This window comes from Felis catus, chromosome C1 (assembly GCF_018350175.1).
Source record: "Felis catus isolate Fca126 chromosome C1, F.catus_Fca126_mat1.0, whole genome shotgun sequence".
Taxonomy (NCBI): Eukaryota; Metazoa; Chordata; class Mammalia; order Carnivora; family Felidae; genus Felis; species Felis catus.
Genome location: NC_058375.1, coordinates 174,470,812 through 174,489,527, shown reverse-complemented (window position 1 = coordinate 174,489,527; position 18,716 = coordinate 174,470,812). Strand labels below are relative to the sequence as shown.

Sequence of the window (18,716 nt, the reverse complement as noted above, 5' to 3'; positions counted from 1 at the left end):
GTCTAAGCAAACCTTCCTAGTATTTTGGCCATAATTTGAAAACTATGAAATTTTGTGTTTATATATATGTCATAACCAACGGACCCAAATATAATTGCGTTCAGCAGAAAGGGGCAAAATAGCCCAGCTAAGGAAAACATTTTATTTTATTTTTCCCATGATGGTAGCTGAGTTATTCAAATTCTGTTATGAAAAAAAAGTGTATATTTGCATGGGTGAGCAGTTTTTCTCTAAAAATAATTGGCACTGCACAGACACAGAATAAACTCAAGGAAGGCATTTTAAAATAAGACCATGTGGACATATTTTACATGTTCATAATGCTCATCATAGACGAGTGATCAATTACAAAATAAAAATAAAAATAAATACATAAATAAACTATACATAATATAAACGATCCTGAAAAGAATATTCTTTACTAGGTCTTTTCTCACACTCATTAATTTTCTTCACTCTCAGCGAACATAAAACACTTGTCACTGCTGTGGTATTTTATCAAAAGAGAGCCATCTTTGTATCAATGTTGACTTTACTTAAATAGTAACAGCAGTCATGCCACTTCTCTGTTAAAAAAAACTTTTGGAGATTCTTCTTTCTATAGAATATCATCTATGCTCTGTTTTTTGGTCCCTGTCCACACCTCCCTACCTCACGCACTGCAAGGTCAAATCAAGGACTCTCAAATATGAAAACACTAGCAGGTCTCAGCTGTTTCTATTCTGAAGGGTTCCAGCTGGATTTCACATACTTGTCGCATATAACTGTCTTATGCTCAATGATTGACTTAAGAGCCATCTCATTCATGAAGACTTTTCATTGCCTCCCTCATAGCACCCACTTCTGTGGAAGGCATGTAAGCGAATATGGATTTGGATTGAATTCACTTCTAGACCCTTTAAAATACTAAAGCTATATATAAAGTCACAGATCTATAGCTGGAAGAAATTTCAGAGACAATATAGCTTAAACTTTGCATTTTTAAATATAGAAAACCTTGGCATCCCACCCTAACTACAGTATCCTGGGCACATAGTTTACTTAGGATCAGGTGATATAGTGATAAAATTAAGTTAAAATCTTCTTAAAGTTTCCAAAGTAGAAGTCATTAGTTTGTGTTCTAGAGGATAGATTATCTAAATTGACCATATTAATTTCTGTAATGAAATCCTTCCTCATATCTTCCTACATTTGTGTTTAGTTTTGATATAGTTATTCAGTTTCAAAAGGATTCCTTTCTAGTAGTTTAAAACGTTACCCATAATAAACCCTCAAATAAATGCTTCTTGAAGAAAAAAGAACTTGAGTTGGTCTTTGAGCATAAGTAATTCAGTCATATGTGGACAATCTGGTAAGGTAGATGTGGATTCAATCTGAGGAATAGTATTTCCTGTCATTAATAATGACTTTTCCTAAAATTTATTTAATTTTGTTTTACATAGGAGGACCTCCAGTAAAAGGTGGTAATATTTTCATATCTCACATATGACTGGGCCAATTAGAAAAAAATTCAGTAGAGCTGAACAATCTCATTGATTGCTAAGTCTATATTTTTATCAGTTTATCTATTCTGAATACAGTGTTATCTTTCTCATGCTTGGTATGCATAATCACTACCACCACACAGAGGCTCTATAAACAGGACAACCACAATCATAAACAGGCTATATAAACAGGAAAACCTATGTGGTATAGTGAAAAGAGCATTATCTGTGTGAGAATCTGACAGACCCAAAGTTTTGAAATTAATTAGTTGTAGGATTTTTTAATCCATTATCTAACGTCACTGAATCTCAGTTTCTACATTTTTCAGAATAAATTAAAATATTAACCATGGTAAGAGATTAATAGAAGAAATTTATGTAGAGGTCCTGTATAGGCAAATTTCCTGTTCCTATGTGTGTCTCCCCATACTGAAGCAACTCATTTGTCTCTGTTTTAAAGCATTATAGGTTTTCCCTAATTAAGATTTTATTGAGTGAATTTTGGGGAGAAAAAAGAACTCTTCCATATTTGGAGCAGCTGCTATAAACTGTGAATGTATCTCATTTGAACTATTATTAAAAAAATAAAATATGTGATTTCTCTTGCCTTTTAGGAGCCTAAGTTGTCAAAGGATTACCTTGCACAAAAATCTATTTTTCTCCTTTGTTTGTAACTCTGTTGTAACAATCATTCATCTCACTGCAGTGGCCAACAACCAGGCTTTAGTGGCCACAAATCCTGTAAGTAAAATGAGATTGTATCCTTAGGTTCAAAGGTTAGAGGGAAAGAAATGTGAAAGGTGGTGGGTGCGTGGGTGGGGGTTGTCCTGATATATGTAAGTGTGTATAAATACATATATGTGTGTGTGTGTGTGTGTGTGTGTGTGTGTGTGTGTATACACACACAAAATAGGGTCTGGCATATGGAGAAAATATATATATATATATATATATATATATAACACCAATCTACAAAGGTAAATACATCTCAATCTTTCCCAGGTTATAAAAGTTGACTATCAAAAGGAAGAATACATTTCTATGCTTAAATTATTTATATATGATACATATACATATCATATATAAACTATATATATATATATATATATATATATATATATATATAATTTTATGCTTAGGGTCCTGCTGCTAGTGGGACATAAGAATTTATGACCACATAACATCTACTCAGTTGAATTTTAAAAATTAATCAAAGCAAATAATTGTGCAGTTAGAAAAAACAAGACAAAGGGGCGCCTGGGTGGTGCAGTCGGTTAAGCGTCCGACTTCAGCCAGGTCACGATCTCACGGTCCGTGAGTTCGAGCCCCGCGTCAGGCTCTGGGCTGATGGCTCAGAGCCTGGAGCCTGTTTCCGATTCTGTGTCTCCCTCTCTCTCTCTGCCCCTCCCCCGTTCATGCTCTGTCTCTCTCTGTCCCAAAAATAAATAAACGTTGAAAAAAAAAAAAAAGAGTCTGATGCTCAACTGACTGAGCCACTGAGGTGCTCCTCTTAAAAAAAAAAAGAAAGAAAAGAAAAAACAACACATGGTAATAGAAAAATTCCTATCCTACATTTGGGATCAGGCTGACTTTAAATAGTTGATAAAACTAGAGGAAAATGACTTATACATTAAACTTCTTTACATTAAATTTTTAAAGAACTCTACTAAGTCTTCATTATCTAGGCAAATATTTATAAATTGTTTCTCTATAATGCCTTTGGAAGTACAATTGTTTTCTTTAAAAAAATTTTTATTGAAGTACAGTTTCCACACAATGTTACATTAGTTTTAGGTGTATAACATAGTGATTCAACAACACTATATGCTTTTCTCACCACAAGTGTAGCTCTCACCTGTCGCTGTACATCACTATTACAACACCACTGACTATATTTTCTATGCTATACCTTTCATTCCCATGACTTATTCATTCCATAGGATGGAAGCCTGTGCCTCCAACTCCCTTCACCCATTTTGCCCATCTCCCAGCTCTCCTACTTTCCATACTGGTAACAACAGCTTGTTCTCTGTATTTATGGGTCTGTTTCTGGAAACACAATTTTTAGGATGAGTATCAAAAGATACACAAAAATAAGCACAGAGACTGTCATAATATAAAAGCCATATTTTAAAACATAAACGCAAGTTTACTTATACAAATGCACACATTTTATGCAAACTATATGTACATGTGAGCTATATTTAAATCAAAGTATCTCCAAAAATAACAAACATATATTCAAGTATTTAAAATCATCTGCTTTTGTAATGTTTGTAGAATCCATACTACAGTTTTGGATATGGATTTGTGGAGGAGATATGTATTGTGTATATAAAGTGTTTTTTTAAAGATTAAGTTATCTAGTTACTGAAATCACGGAAGGGAAGGAATTTTCACTCAATGGGTCAATAAACAATACTCTCCTATGTGTTTTATGTCTGTATTGGGGTAATTTCCAAAATGCTAAGATTCCCTGCATTGTTTGCACATATGTATCCGGATTGTTTCATCTTGTATATGTTCCACTCTAACATCACTGGGTGAGGAAACACACTGGGATATAATTAACAATATAAAAACTGGCTACTGGGCCATCATTTAAGAGTGAATTTCTCTAGAGCAAAGAGATTAGGAGTTTTGTCAAGAAGCTACAGAGCAAGAGATGATAAATCTTACATTTAGATATGAGGATATTGTATTTAATATGCAAATTGCAAGCTATAATATAGTTGTTCTTCATGTATTCTTGGAAAATTTATTGTTTGTTTATATCAGCAATGCCCTTCATAAAAATATGTTTGTGAAGCATGTTTTAAGTCTTTTTATCATGGTGGCTGATAGATTATTTTTAAGGGAAGTTAGTAGTAAGAAGCCCAATTAGATGTGCATCTCTAAAAACTATAACAGGTAAAAAATTTGAAGCTGAAGTCCATTATTTCTATAGAATATAATTGAATAACTCATTATTACCTTTGAGAAGACTTTGTTAATATAATGTTGTGTTTGACATCAAGATACTTTATTTAAAATTTAATGTTATGTTTTCTGCCAATGTATTTAATGGGAGACGAAGTTTTATCAATGTCCTTCAGGTAGAAAGCATTGTGTATAATCATGAAAACAAAATTAGAATTGTAAGATTTGTGTTCAGGGTGTAACCTGGGTTGATATTATATGAATATTAGCAAATCACTTAAGTTCTCTCAGTTTTCTATCCGTGAGATATGTGCCTAGTGATAAATTGTGCCACACAGCATTAAAGATTAAATAAAACAATATATAAAAAATACTTTAAGCTACCTAATATGCAAATGTTATGATTACTATTCTATGTTAACAAAGTATTTATTTTCCATGTATTTCACTTCCAGCTTTCTTTTTAGTGAAAAAAAGTTCATATCAAAAATAATGACAATTGCCACTAAATATTTATTGAACAGATAATTAGGAGCTCATGAGAGTGATTGGCCGTGTATTTCTGGGAGAGCTTTAAATTTATTCTCCTTTCTAAAAGAGTAAAATATATCTCTTCCTTCTTCATATTTACCCTGTATTTGAACCTTCCTCTTCCTATCCCTAAGAATAGAGAAGAGAAAGTGGAGATCTCAGGAGAAGAGGAAGGAAATCATATTTTTTTTCTTCTTTTTACTTACATGAAATCCTCAACCTCATTTATGAATAAGATAAAATATGGCTCGCTAGGTTATTATTCACTAAGTAGTTGCATTGATAGCAGTTATATGCAAGACTTTGAATTGTTGGGCACTTTTCACGAAAAAGTGCATTTGGAAAATACACATCCACTAAATGTAATAAATTTGGAATTTACACATTTCTTGGGATGTATATCATTACATATCTTTAGAGTCAGTGGCTAAAAACTTTTGAGGCACAATTAGATCAGGATGAAGACTGGCATTTTACAGTCTTAATCGTTAGCACATAAGATTTTGTGTAGAGGAGAGAAAATTCCATATTTCTGTATAACTAAGTTAAACTAGACTATTGCTTTACACGTGAATTCATAAATACTGATTGCTTTCTTCTTTCTTTTTTTCTAACAGATTAGTTGTAAAGTATCTCAGTTCATTCATCTTTACCTGATGGGCTGTAACTACTTTTGGATGCTTTGTGAAGGCATTTACCTACACACACTCATTGTGGTGGCTGTGTTTGCGGAAAAGCAGCACTTGATGTGGTATTATTTGCTTGGCTGGGGTAAGTGCCATTATAGGTGTGTGCTGCCTCACCTTTTAAGAAAGCTCTTGGAAGATGCAGAGTTCCTTTGAAATACAATTTTCCTCATTATTAATCATTCTTAAACAACATCAGGCAACTAACTTTTGATTATTGCTGTAAGTTGAAATATTTTTAAAAGTACCACTGACTCATTGTTTTCAGTAGTCAAAAGGTCAATAATACAATGTTGTTGGTTTTTTTTTTCTATTTAATATTCCAATGTGTATCTTGGCTGAATAAGCAGTGGCTAACACAATAGAATTGGAATCATGAATTAGGGATCTAGTCTTTGTATTATTCTGAATCTCCTTATTCCTACGTGCAAAATGAGGGCATTGGGCTTAACCAGCCTTGAAGTTCCACTCTGAAAAAGTTTGTTTTATAAAAAATATCATTTTATTGTAAGGGTAGAGGGATCAGTTATTGAATAAAGGCACACAAAAGATCTATTTTTCCACACAATCTCCTGACATGGTATCATTCACAAAGCAAATAATGATACACTTTTAGCATATTTTCTTATCTTTTTCTTCTTATTTTTAAGTTTTTTTTTTAAATTCTGGTTAGTTAACATACAGTGTTATATTAGTTTCAGGTGTACAATATCATGAGTCAACAATTCCATATATCACCCAGTGTTCATCATGAAAAGTGCACTCCTTAATCCCCATCACCTACTTAAACCCACCTCCCCTCTGGTAATCATCGGTTTGTTCTCTGTAATTAAGAGCCTGTTTCTTGATTTGTGCTTCTAGCATATTTTTATCTATTTTTTTAAAGTCACATTTATTTTATTTATTTATCCTGAAAGAGAGAGAGAGAGAGAGTGCAAGCAGGGAAGAGGCAGAGAGAGATGGAGAGAGAGACTCCCAAGCAGGCTCTGTGCTTTCAGTACAGATCCTGCCACAGGTCTTGAACTCACAAACCATAAGGTCATGTCCTGAAGCAAAAACAAGAGATAGACACTTAACTGACTGAGCCACCCAGATGCCCCCTAGCATATTTTTAAAAATAAGTAGAATAATGCAAAATATATAATGTTTAAAATGAATTCAATTGGGCTAGTTTCCAGAAACATAACTGAAATCATACTTCCCTATATCAATCTGCCTATCTATCCGGCCAGACAACAAATAGACACTGATAGATGGAGGTATGTACACACACACACACACACACACACACACTCTTTAGTATATTCAGTATATTTAGTAAGGTTACCTTTATAAAACATTTTTTCGTTTTATTTTGGAAAAATCTGATTTAGAATGGTAAAAACATACAAATATCTGATATTGATATATATATATATATATATATATATATATATATATATATATATATCATCTTTCTCTTTTTCTTCACCTGATCAGTCTCAACTTCTTCCCACATCTGACTATCTACTAAGTATTGGCCAATTCCATATCATAGAAAATATGTATGAATTCTTGGGGCTCCTCGGTGGCTTAGTCAGTTGAGCATCTGATTCTTGTTTTCGGATCCTGTCATGATTTCATGGTTTTTGGGTTAGAGTCCCATGTCAGGCTCTGAGCTGACTGTTCAAAAAGCCTGCTTGGGATTCTCTCTGTCTACCTTTCCCCCACTTGCACTCTCTCTCTCAAAATAAGTAAAGAAGTAACTTAGAAAAAGAAAATCTATTGAATTCTTCTAAGTCTTGGGGCTTAGGCAGTAAAATTATGGACTTAGGCTCTGAAGTCCACGGATTCAAAATGACTTCTATTAGAAGAAACCACACACACACACACACACACACACACACACACACGCACACACACACACACACCTGAATATATAAATAACAAATACTTCATAATATTTATTCAATAAACATATAGTGACCAGTTATGTTTGTTCCGGGAGTACCTCGGAGTTTCATATTTTATGACACATTTTAGAAATTCCATCTACAGAGAAAGTTGCTTGTTTATTTTCTTTTCATTTGATATTTACAGGATTTCCACTGATCCCTGCTTGTATACATGCTGTTGCAAGAAGCTTATATTACAATGACAAGTAAGATAATCTCTCTTTCTGATTTCTATTGGAACTAAGTAAAATGAAAGTCTTCAACATAATTTTCCTGTTTTTTCCCCAAGCTGCTGGATCAGTTCTGATACCCATCTCCTCTATATTATCCATGGTCCAATTTGTGCTGCTTTACTGGTATGTAATTAAAATTTTCCTTTTTTCATGATGTTCATATTTCAACTTTATTTCCTGAATCATTTGGCCTATGATATCTTTCAAGATCCTGGGGGAAATAATGACATGTTCACAGTGTTTAATTGAAGACAGTGTAATAAAGGTGTTGTATTTGAAGTGAAGGCAGGGACAGAACAGGAGCTAATTCCTAAAGGGATGGCCAGGCACCCAGGACTGGCAGTGGGAAGCTGTTAATGGGGCTAGACCCCAAGAGGGGTCAGAACAGTGTTACTGGATTTAGACCAGTGCTGGGAGGAGTGGCCCAACAGGAGGTCTCGATTTGAGTGGAAGAACACAGCCACTGCCAAAACCACAGCCTGGTAGGGAAGAAGAAGGAGGAAGAAATACCGAAACTTCTCTTTTCCTATGCCCTGATTTCTTGGTTCTTCCCTTTGGCTAAGTGCAGCAAATATCAGAGAGCAAGAAAGCTTGAACGATGATGCAATCTTTAGAGGTGCCTCTGAGTTTCCTGGGGCACAGAGCAGAAGAGAAGGGCAGAGGGTATAGATGATGTGAGTAGGAATGGCAAATGGGAAAAACCCACGCACCTATGTTGGTAGTAAGAGTAATAGTCCCATAGAGAAAAGACTTTAATTTGGAAAAAGAGAGTATTGGTTAAACTATTGTTTTATTATTATAATGATCATCACTTAATATGAATACACCAATTGGACCTTTTTAAGTGTGGTTACAATGAAACAGAAGTCACATTCAATGCTTTTATTACATTGTTTCAATAGGGAAATAAATTAATCCAGATTAACACACTTTTTTTTCATATAGCATTAGAGACCAGAATGTAATTACACTCTCTGAGATGGTAATTACAACTGATACTCAATTATATATAAAAAGATAAAGGTGGTATGTTTCTCAGCCAAAATTCAGAGCTTCCTAAACCTTGTTTTCAAATGCTTTGTTTTAGACAAATATTCTTCTATTATTTTACTACATTTGCTAGCTGTAGGTTAGTATATTATTATGTTTGAACACTGTTCAAGCCATTGTCGAAAACAAGTCACAATTAAGAAGGAAACTTCTGGAGGCTGGAGGCCTGGGCTTGAACTCCTTTTCCACCTTTGACTGGCTGTATGACCCCAGGCAATTAAACTAATTACATTGTGTCTCAAGTCCTTCCTTCCCTGGTAAAATAAAGAATATTATAGTACTGATTTTTAAATCCTTTTAACAAAGAGTTAAATGAGGTAATACATATACAGTACTTAGCCTGGCATGTATAAAGCACATAACAAATGTCAAACCTCTGACTTGTGCCTGGCCACATAAGACAGCCAGTTCAAAAATTAACACATGGAATTTATTATATCATTTATGGAAGTTTTAATATACTGTAATGTAGACTCTAGTGAGAATTTCATAGGCAGAAACATTTCCTTCCCTTCTGCCCTGCACCTACTGGGGACATGCACGACACACTGTGTTTAAGTTGTACCTTGAGATATCCTAGTATTCTTTGAAAGAGCCTGCACTGAAACCTAGTTCTACCACATCTGGCTGGGTATCTCAGGGCAAGTTCTGCTTTGTTTTGTTTTGTTTTGTTTTGTTTTGTCTTGTATTTAACCTCTCAGTGCATTTGTTGTCTCTTCCGTGATTAGGGAATAATAAGAATGGATACCTCATAGGTTATTGTAAGAATTATATGAGATGCATCCTGCTAACCCAGTGCCTACAATACAAAAAAAAAAAAAAGTACAAACAAAAAAACAAAACAAAACAAACAACTGTCCAAAGAAAATGCTTTAAAAAGTTTCTTGTAACTTCTACATAATACTCTGATTCTGTTCTGAGGAGAGTTAGAAGAAATAAGACACGTTTTGGGGCCACCCAGGAGCTTACAGAACATAAGGCAAAATTTATTACAAGAGATCTGACTATTCTGCAAAGGGGTATTGATTCAAATGCTTAAATCAGAGAGGTTCAGGAAATAAGTAAAGGAACCTTAGCAAATGAAAAATGTAATCGTAACTAACAAAATCCTTAGAAAAGCCTCTCCACATCCATTTTGGGAGGGAAGAGTAGATGGTACAGCTAGGGTAGAATATCACATAGAAATATAACCCATCTACTCTGTAGGAAAGGAAGTGAAAATCCACATTATTTGCATAAAACTTTTTCCATTTTCTTGGCTTAACAAAACAGCAGGAGCCTATTTTTCTACCAGGATAAATTGTTCTGTTTAATTTCGAGGGCTCCTCACTGGTTCTGGCCAATTCCAAGGTCTTGGGAGGGGACTTTGCAATTGTTTATATGGTCACATGCTTAAGTACATTTTTTATAAATAAAATATTTCAACCTCAATCGGTTTCTTTCCACTCAGACTTCCCCTGTCACATTTCCCCTTGAGCTGGGTGGAATTCAAGTGGCTACAGCACTTTTGAGATCCTGCCAAAGGGAAGCTGAGAGGGGATACATTTAATTTGTGTTTAGTGAGAGATATTTAAGTCCGTTCAGTACATAGTTAAGTGATTGCTGGCTGTTCTACTATCGGAATGGCTTGTAGGAATCCTCCAACAGCTACAGTGCTGATGCACCCTGTTTCCCAGGGTGGTACCGTGATATGAAAATGTCCTGTTGTGCCTACCAGCTATGTGATCTTTATGCATATTGGAGTAAAAACAAGTTTCTTTTCTTTACCTTAACTAGTTTTGCGCTAAGATACATGAGATTTAGACCTGGTTCGTCTGAAATGTAAAATTCTTGTTCTATTCTTATTCAAAATAAATGGGAGTATTTGCAGAAAATATAGTAGGGTGACTTTCTAGTTTCCCGTTTCACATTTTAAATTAGATTTGCCATTTTGGAGAAGCAGTTTGCAGTTAGAAATTTTCATTTAATGGACACCTAAATTGCAGCATTTCTACTGATTTTATAATTTATGATTTTCTCTGTAAGGATTATAAAATATTTTATATTCTAAATTTATAAGCAGATAAAGGGCATTATTATATTTTCTTCTATGGACTGGTAGTGATTTCCATTTAATCAACACTTTTAAACAGCAATGAGTATTTAGGAAGGGAATATAATAAGAAGGGTGGAATAACAGCTGATGTGTTGATTTGTCATGTTTCCTTCTTACACCTGTTGAAATGGCTTATTCTGCTTTTGTCTTTAGCAGAGATATTCCTGTGTCTATAACTCATGTTACTTTTCATAGATGTGTTTCCATCAGGATTGTAGTGAGCTGTATATCTTTGGAGCATATGTTCCATTAGATTCTCTAAGAATAGTAGTAGGATATTTTTATGCCCAGTTATTTTCATAACACATGCCTTAAATCAGCAAAAGCATTTGTTCACTGTTTTATGTATTAAATGAGATGCTATAATTACTATTCCAATTTATTAAAGTATGCAGACATAAAGTATGTATGTATGTAGCTTAAAAGTTTTAGATTATTAAAGCACAGATACTAGAAGTCAGGGTGAAGAAAAAGGAAAGAGAACATAGCATAATAGCATAAGAGTCCTGAGGGGCTCTTCTGGAGTTAATGCCATTAATCCTATGGAAGGCATAAATATGGGCACAGAGAAAAATAGTCAAGTGTAAAAGATTTTGACTTAAATGAAGGTAAGAAAGTGGTATTCAACCTGAGAGAGAGAGAGAGAGAGAGAGAGAGAGCAAAAGAGAGAGATATATTAAAGTAGAATTCTGTCCATTGCCTGAGTAACTTAGTTATCCATGCTATATTTTGATGTTTTATGTCTCCCTTTCAAAAAGAATGTTTTGTCTTGGGGAAAGTTGTTAACACACAGCAAATATGTAATTACAGAAAGAAATTAACAAAAGTCCCTGTGGGATGCCAAAATTATTTTATCTCTAGGATTATCTAGGTTGAACATCAGCTGATTTAGTGTGTGACCAGCCTCCTCAGAATGATAAAGAAGCTTATACAATACTATACTGGGGAGTTATGAGGATTATTGCTACAAAAAGAAACACAGGAAGAAGGAACCAAAAAGATGAAAATGGTTATTTTATGGTAGAAAATGTATTTGGAAAGTTCCAGTATGGACAGTGATACAGAGGAGACACTAAAAAATTAGCATTTGTCATAAACATTTCTTTCCTTTGAGCTGAAAATGTTGAAAAGATTTAGTTTTTGGACCACAGTGAAATTTTAAAAAATTACATAAGAAAATGAATTGATAAAAACACTCATATATTTCTTAACTGAAGGTGTTCTACACTAATTCTGCCATAATTTTATTTTTCTAAAGCCTAGGTCCATTAAAGTTGATGTACTTGTTAAGTTAATAAATCACAATTGTAGAAATACAAGTTAATATATTGGGCATATATTCTCTGTAGTAGAACATATTCTTGTACGTTGAAAATAATCTAAGATTGGGGCTCCTGGGTGGCTCAGTCAGTTAAGCATCTGACTTGGTCTCAGGTCATGATCTCATGGTTTATGAGTTTAAGCCCAACGTCAGGTTCTGTGCTGACAGCTTAGAGCCTAGCGTCTGCAGATTTTGTGTCTCCCTCTCTCTCTGCCTCTCCCCTGCTTGCACTCTGTCTCTGTCTCTCTCTCAAAAATAAACATTAAAAAAAATAAATAAAAGAATCTAAGATTTATAAATTCAAGGATCCTTCAAAAATGCTTCTTAATATTAAATATGAAATAATTTTCATGATGTCATTTTATTTTTTTAGGTGAATCTTTTTTTTCTATTAAACATTGTACGTGTTCTCATCACCAAGTTAAAAGTTACTCACCAAGCGGAATCCAATCTCTACATGAAAGCTGTCAGAGCTACACTTATCCTGGTGCCATTACTTGGCATTGAATTTGTGCTGCTTCCGTGGAGACCTGAAGGAAGGATTGCAGAGGAGATATATGATTACATCATGCACATCCTTATGCATTATCAGGTATGGTGCTCTTGAATCAGGAAGGCAGCTTGTGAAATTTGGTATTAAATTGCATGTGGCTTTGGTTTTAGTCTTAACTGTGTACATAGCAAGTTGGTGACAAATAATGTATCTTTTCCATCTGGAGTCAGAAAATTCTATTTTTCTTTTACAGGGTCTTTTGGTTTCTACAATTTTCTGCTTCTTTAATGGAGAGGTATGCATGATTGTTTTTATTCCTTTTATCATTTTATATTTGCAATGTATCTTTTCCTTAAAAAGAGAGAGAGAACCACACGTTCCCTAGGAACAACTACTTCAAATTCCATTTTGATCAGGAAAAAGAACCACAGGATCTCTTTTCATGGATCTAACTCTTCTACCCAAAAGCTTGGGTCATACTGGAGTTCAAGAGTAGGGCAAAATCAGCCTCACTTTAAAAGAGTCTATCATTTACTTTGATTTATCTAGTCTTTCACCTACCATTTGAACGAATCCTTTTTAAGTCTGGCCTTTGTCCTAGGTCCAGTGCTAGGCAATCCACACCCTCATAAAACATACACTGTAATATGAAATAGAATTGACTCATTTTCATTTCCCCCCTTTCTCTCTTTTTTTGTTTTGCCTAGCTCACAATGTGGTCTTTGAAAATAGTTTTCTGGTGGTTACAAAAAGATTTGAAAAAAAATTAAACTCTCAGTTATACAGGGAGGACATGCAGTAAGTTAGAAAACTTCGGAGAACAGAATGCTCTAATTTGTAACATGGCAGCATGCTCTTGGATATTTCAACATTTTTATCCTAGGTTTCCCTAAGTGGAAAGTTTCAGGTGTTTTACAAACTGGTACCATATTTCTTATGCATATGAATAGTGTTATGGCTCAGTGGTTTGAGCTATATTGATTTAGCTCTTTATCTGTTTTTAATCTACCAGACAAGTTTTAATCTGTTAGAGGATTGGAAAACTCAGCAAAATTAGAAATCTAGAGAGCCACCGAGTGAGACTCAAATACTTGGTAACTGTGAAGCTTATCACAAAGCTTCAGATGGGAAATATGTCAACCAGTTGGTATAACTTTATGAGAACTATTCCTACAAATAAATCAACATTGGAAATCATGTACATGTCATGAAAATCTATAAAATATTGGTTTTCTTTGCTTAATAAGAATTTATTTCTTTCTCAGCAAATAATGAAATTTCATGTTTGATTTTATCAAATTGATTTTTAAAAATTTTTATTTCACTTAATTATTTATATTGGAGTATAGAACTGTCAAACATGGGAGGCTATATTTCATATCTTTAGGTGGTGCTTCCGTGATGCTTCTGCTATATAGTAGACAATGGTGACTCTTTCTGAAGTAGATGAGAAGCATAGATAGAATATGAAATTAGGAAAAATAGAGAAATCATTTGTTTTGATAATATAATTCAAATAGCATTGATTACCTCTATAAATTTATGACTGCATAAACTGAATTAGACAATCCTATTTGCTGCCAATATAGGATTTTACAGTTAAAGGTAGATGAGAAAGAAATAGACAACAGGCCAAAGAACATGCATGGAATATGAACAATACACCTCTGCATCTGCAGAGACATGACATATTATTCTAAAGGGTAATTTTTAAGTGTACAAAACATAATCACTAGTAGAATATTTTGTGATAGGAAGCAATGTAGAATAAAAGCACAGACACAGCAATGCATTTAAACCCCCAAGATGCTACTTTGTTCCTGGATGTAATAATTTGGGCAATATTCTGAACCTTCTGGAGTCTTGGTGTTTACTTTATTAAAGGAGTTAAAAAAAAAAAAAAAAGCAAGTTCCTTACACAAGTCTCACAAAGATTAGTGTAGGCTAGGAATCTAAATTTTATCACCATGCCCCACCCTCAACAGATTATCAGTACATTATAGATTCCTTATTAGATCTTTCAAGTCATTTATTTTCAAAAATATATGTACAAGTAGGAGCATTAATCATTTTGGAATCAATCTCAAATTGGCCTTTTTATTTGGAAAGGTTGCTCAGGGAATATCTAAACTAATGCCTAACAATCTTGTTGCACTCTCTCTGTGTAAGCAAAAGAGACAGAGACCTTGATCTTCTGCCATGTCCTAAAATTGAGAAAATTTTGGCAGCAAAAAATTACAATAATACAAAATCTTTGAGCCTAGTTGTTGCCAAATCCTTTGGTTCTTTACAACATCTCCAATATCTGTCCCCTTTTCTTCATCTCTCAAGATGCAGTCTCTATTTGTGGATGACTCATTTTTCATCTTAGGAAATACTATAATCCCTCCTTTTTTGTCCTTTTGCCTCTTAGTTTTTCCCACTCTCATAACATGAAGACACAGCTGCCAAATTCATTTTGTGTTGTTCCAACTATGTCATGTACTTCTTAAAATCACTTGCTCCGGCTTAAATCTCCTTCTTGCTTTCCACGGGAGGTCAAATAGCTTCCTTTTAGCTTAGTCTTTATCTTTTTCTTTTCTTTTTTTTTAAGTAACAATTTTATGTATTTTTTTATCCAAAATATTCCTATTTGCATTTCTCACTACATAATGGTGGCTTGACAAATTATCAGGCCACATTCATCTCATCTCTAGCCCACTCAGATAAAATGTGCACTGTTAGCACAAACTAGAGCTCTTGTCATTAGAAGGGCCCTCCCTTGCCTCAGGAGTAAATCGAACAATACCTGAGAGTATTTTTATAAAGTGAACAAAAAGATTTATTGACAGTAATCAAACCTACATTCTGTAATGAAAACTAGGTAGCATTTTTATATGAAGCTCTATTAAATATTTTTTAATTGATTTAGGATAAGGAGTTATAGCTTCCTTATGAAGCGCTAATGGGCATATAATGTTGTAAGGTTATATTCTAAACAGTGGGATTTACTATTTATATAATACTCATGTGTAAGGCAATAAAAAACATTTTCATATCTTTAACACCTTCCCTTCCAATGTCAATTTTCCTTGTTATCTCTTCCCATCATAATTTTTCATTAAAAGTGTACTAAGAGTGGTCACTTTAATGTTCTGTTGAATAGATGTGATATATATTAGAGGAAGCAGATGAAAAACTTAAGTCCTTATAGAGAATAATATAAACAAAAGGATGTCTACAAGGCCCATAGGTCTTTAATTAGGTTCATTTTTAACTTCAGTAAAAATGTCCCCACAGTTCAGGAAATTGACCTTTCATGGCTTTTCTGATGATTTAGTTGCAAGGAAGAAATAGGGTGATGATTGTAATCAAAGCAGATATTTCAAGAGCAAACAGATATTTCAAAAGGCATCTTGGCTGTTGGAATTTAATTTAAGCTTTCATTTTTAAAAAAGTTATACATTCACAGCTATGATATTTCTTCTTGTCAACTTCTTCCCAACATTTATGTAGAATCTTTTGTATATAGCTACATTCCATTTCCTTTCAAACAGAAATTATATAGGAAAGGTATTCAGTCAATCCATCATTTAGTAGCAAAGGGAAGAGAAATGAATTTAGCATAAAATAAGGATCAAAACCAATTCCCATCAGGAATATCTAGATAATCTGCCCAATGTCATTTTTGTTGTAAATCTTTGAATATTTAAAAGGCACATTCTAAAACCATTTTCATCTGTTGTTTGCTTATGCTCTTGAAGACATTATGTATGCAGATATTATTTAAAATTACTTTATTTTTTAAGTGTTATTTATTTTTGAGAGACAGACAGAGTGCAAGTAGGAGAGGGGCAGAGAGAGAGGGAGACAAAGAATCATAAGCAGGCTCCAGGCTCTGAGGTGTTAGCACAGAGCCCAACACAGATCTCGAACCCACAAGTTGGATGCTTAACCAAAAGGTGACAGATATTGACCCACCCAGGTGCCCCTATTTTAAATTGCTTTAATTTAAATATGCTATTTGGAGAATTAAGAAAGACATTACTAAACCATGAGGGAAACAAAATATGATTTTTTTTGCAAGATAAATATATTCATTGTCCCATAAAGGCTTTTATTTCTTTACTTGTGTAAGAATATAAATTATTCCTTTCCGACATAGTTAATATATATAAAGAAATAAACTTGAAAGTCCTGAAGAATATATATAATGAAATAAACTGGGAAGTCCTGAGGTTGTGAATTTCATAAAATACAATTTTTAAAACCAGTTTATTGCATTTCTAATTACATAATTTTTAAATTCTACAATAGAGCTACCCGAAATTTTAGTAACTCATTTGGAATTCTAACTAAAGAAACCCATTGACTTTAGGGAGTCCCTGGGTGGCTCAGTCAGTTAAGCAGCCAATTCTTGTTTTTGGCTCAGGTCATGATTTTCATGGTTCATGAGTTCAAGCTTCACATCAAGTTTTGTGCTGACACTGCTGAGCCTGTTTAGGATTCAGTCTCTCCCTCTCTGGCTCATGCTCTCCCTCTCTCTCTTTCTCTCTCAAATAAATAAATAAAACTTAAAAAAAAGAAACGGTTTGACTTTCTATCTGTGTCTTCTGTTTTTCTACATGCTAAAACATAAAGTGAGACAGTAAAACTTTATGTCCATTTTAAGTGACAGAGAACAGGAGACTCAAAGGACTTTGAAGTATCCCACTGAGTTCTCTCATTAAAAGATCTCCTGGGAATAGCTATTAGTAATAGATTGTTCATAATTTGGAGAAGTTTTCTTGATCTATTATATAAAACAATGAAGACTTAACTAAGCCATCCTATTTTAAAGGTTAATATTAATTTTTACACATGATTACAGTGAATGAAAAGTTGGGGAATTTTATATATTAGCAGAAAGTTAAACAATTATTGCATGAGTATGTTTCTAGTACATGGATGACTGGAAAGTTGCTTTTAGTGATGCTCAAATTCCCTGTGAGGAAGCAAAGGGTCAAAGAGCAGTAGATAGTGTGGGGAAGACAGTTCGAAGCTATACATATGTTTTGGACAGATCTGGATTAGGTCACAGGGATGTGGCTAATACACTCGTAACGTAGGAGCAGAGTCCCACACCAGTGTGCCCAATCATCAGACACCTGGAAACAGCCAGGTTGCCAAACTGGAGATGTATTTGAATATTCTCATTTCCACTCACTGACTCAGTATGAAGAAAATCACCTTTGTGTCTCATGTTCGATTCAAACCTAGGTCACTATATATGGCCTACAAGTCCTGGTCTCTAGCTTTAGAGGAGAAGGAAGCCAGTTGACATCAAATTCATCCAGTCAGAGGGAGATCCAAAAACAAAAAAAAGTGGAGTGGTAACATTCCTAAACGTTTTCACAGGCTCATCTCATTTGTCATTACCTGTTGAATGCTTTCTTCCCTCCAGCTAGTAAGCCTCAGGAGGACAAAAACCCTGATCTTTTTTTTCCAGAATGTAGCACAATACCTGGCATGTGTTAATCACTCCGTAAAAACTAGTTGCTGCTGCTGTTAATGATGATGATGATGATTTATATTCCCTGTTTCCCTAACTTCTTTTTCTTTTATACTTCCTCTCTTCTTTTATACTCTAATTATCTTCTCATTCTATTATTTAAGATACTGATATAAAAGTAAATGTTACGCACACAATCTTACAAAAGGGGGTCTGGATTAACTACTTGTTTGACCATAATACATTCATATGCATTATTAAAGCTTCAAAGATAAGGCATGAAAAAAATATTGAGGGAATCTAAAATAAAGAGCAAGGCAACGAATTTCCTAACTGTAAATTTCCTAATGTTTCCAATTTAATGTTTTAATTTAAAAAAAGCAATATTATTCACGAATTAACATCAATGCTTTTGGTTTTTCTAAAGTTTTACATAAATTATTCTATTGTACTTTTAAATACAGTATCTTTATTTCAGATAATGGATTGCTCTTGTCCTT

General features: G+C 33.9%; 1 protein-coding gene and 1 long non-coding RNA gene across 3 annotated transcripts in view; one reads left to right on the top strand and one right to left on the bottom strand.

The window, feature by feature from the left end:
• Positions 1–18,716, bottom strand: part of LOC102901483 — a 239,111-nt gene that overhangs the window by 19,686 nt on the left and 200,709 nt on the right. The gene's annotated exons all lie outside the window — the stretch shown is intronic.
• Positions 1–18,716, top strand: part of CALCRL (calcitonin receptor like receptor) — a 105,384-nt gene that overhangs the window by 83,251 nt on the left and 3,417 nt on the right. For both annotated transcript variants that reach the window (XM_011285419.3, XM_011285418.3), the window contains 6 exons: positions 2,099–2,225; positions 5,552–5,705; positions 7,700–7,760; positions 7,844–7,910; positions 12,627–12,845; positions 13,000–13,041. In XM_011285419.3, coding sequence (XP_011283721.1) covers positions 2,099–2,225; positions 5,552–5,705; positions 7,700–7,760; positions 7,844–7,910; positions 12,627–12,845; positions 13,000–13,041 — 670 coding nt within the window. The remainder of the gene's footprint in view (positions 1–2,098; positions 2,226–5,551; positions 5,706–7,699; positions 7,761–7,843; positions 7,911–12,626; positions 12,846–12,999; positions 13,042–18,716) is intronic.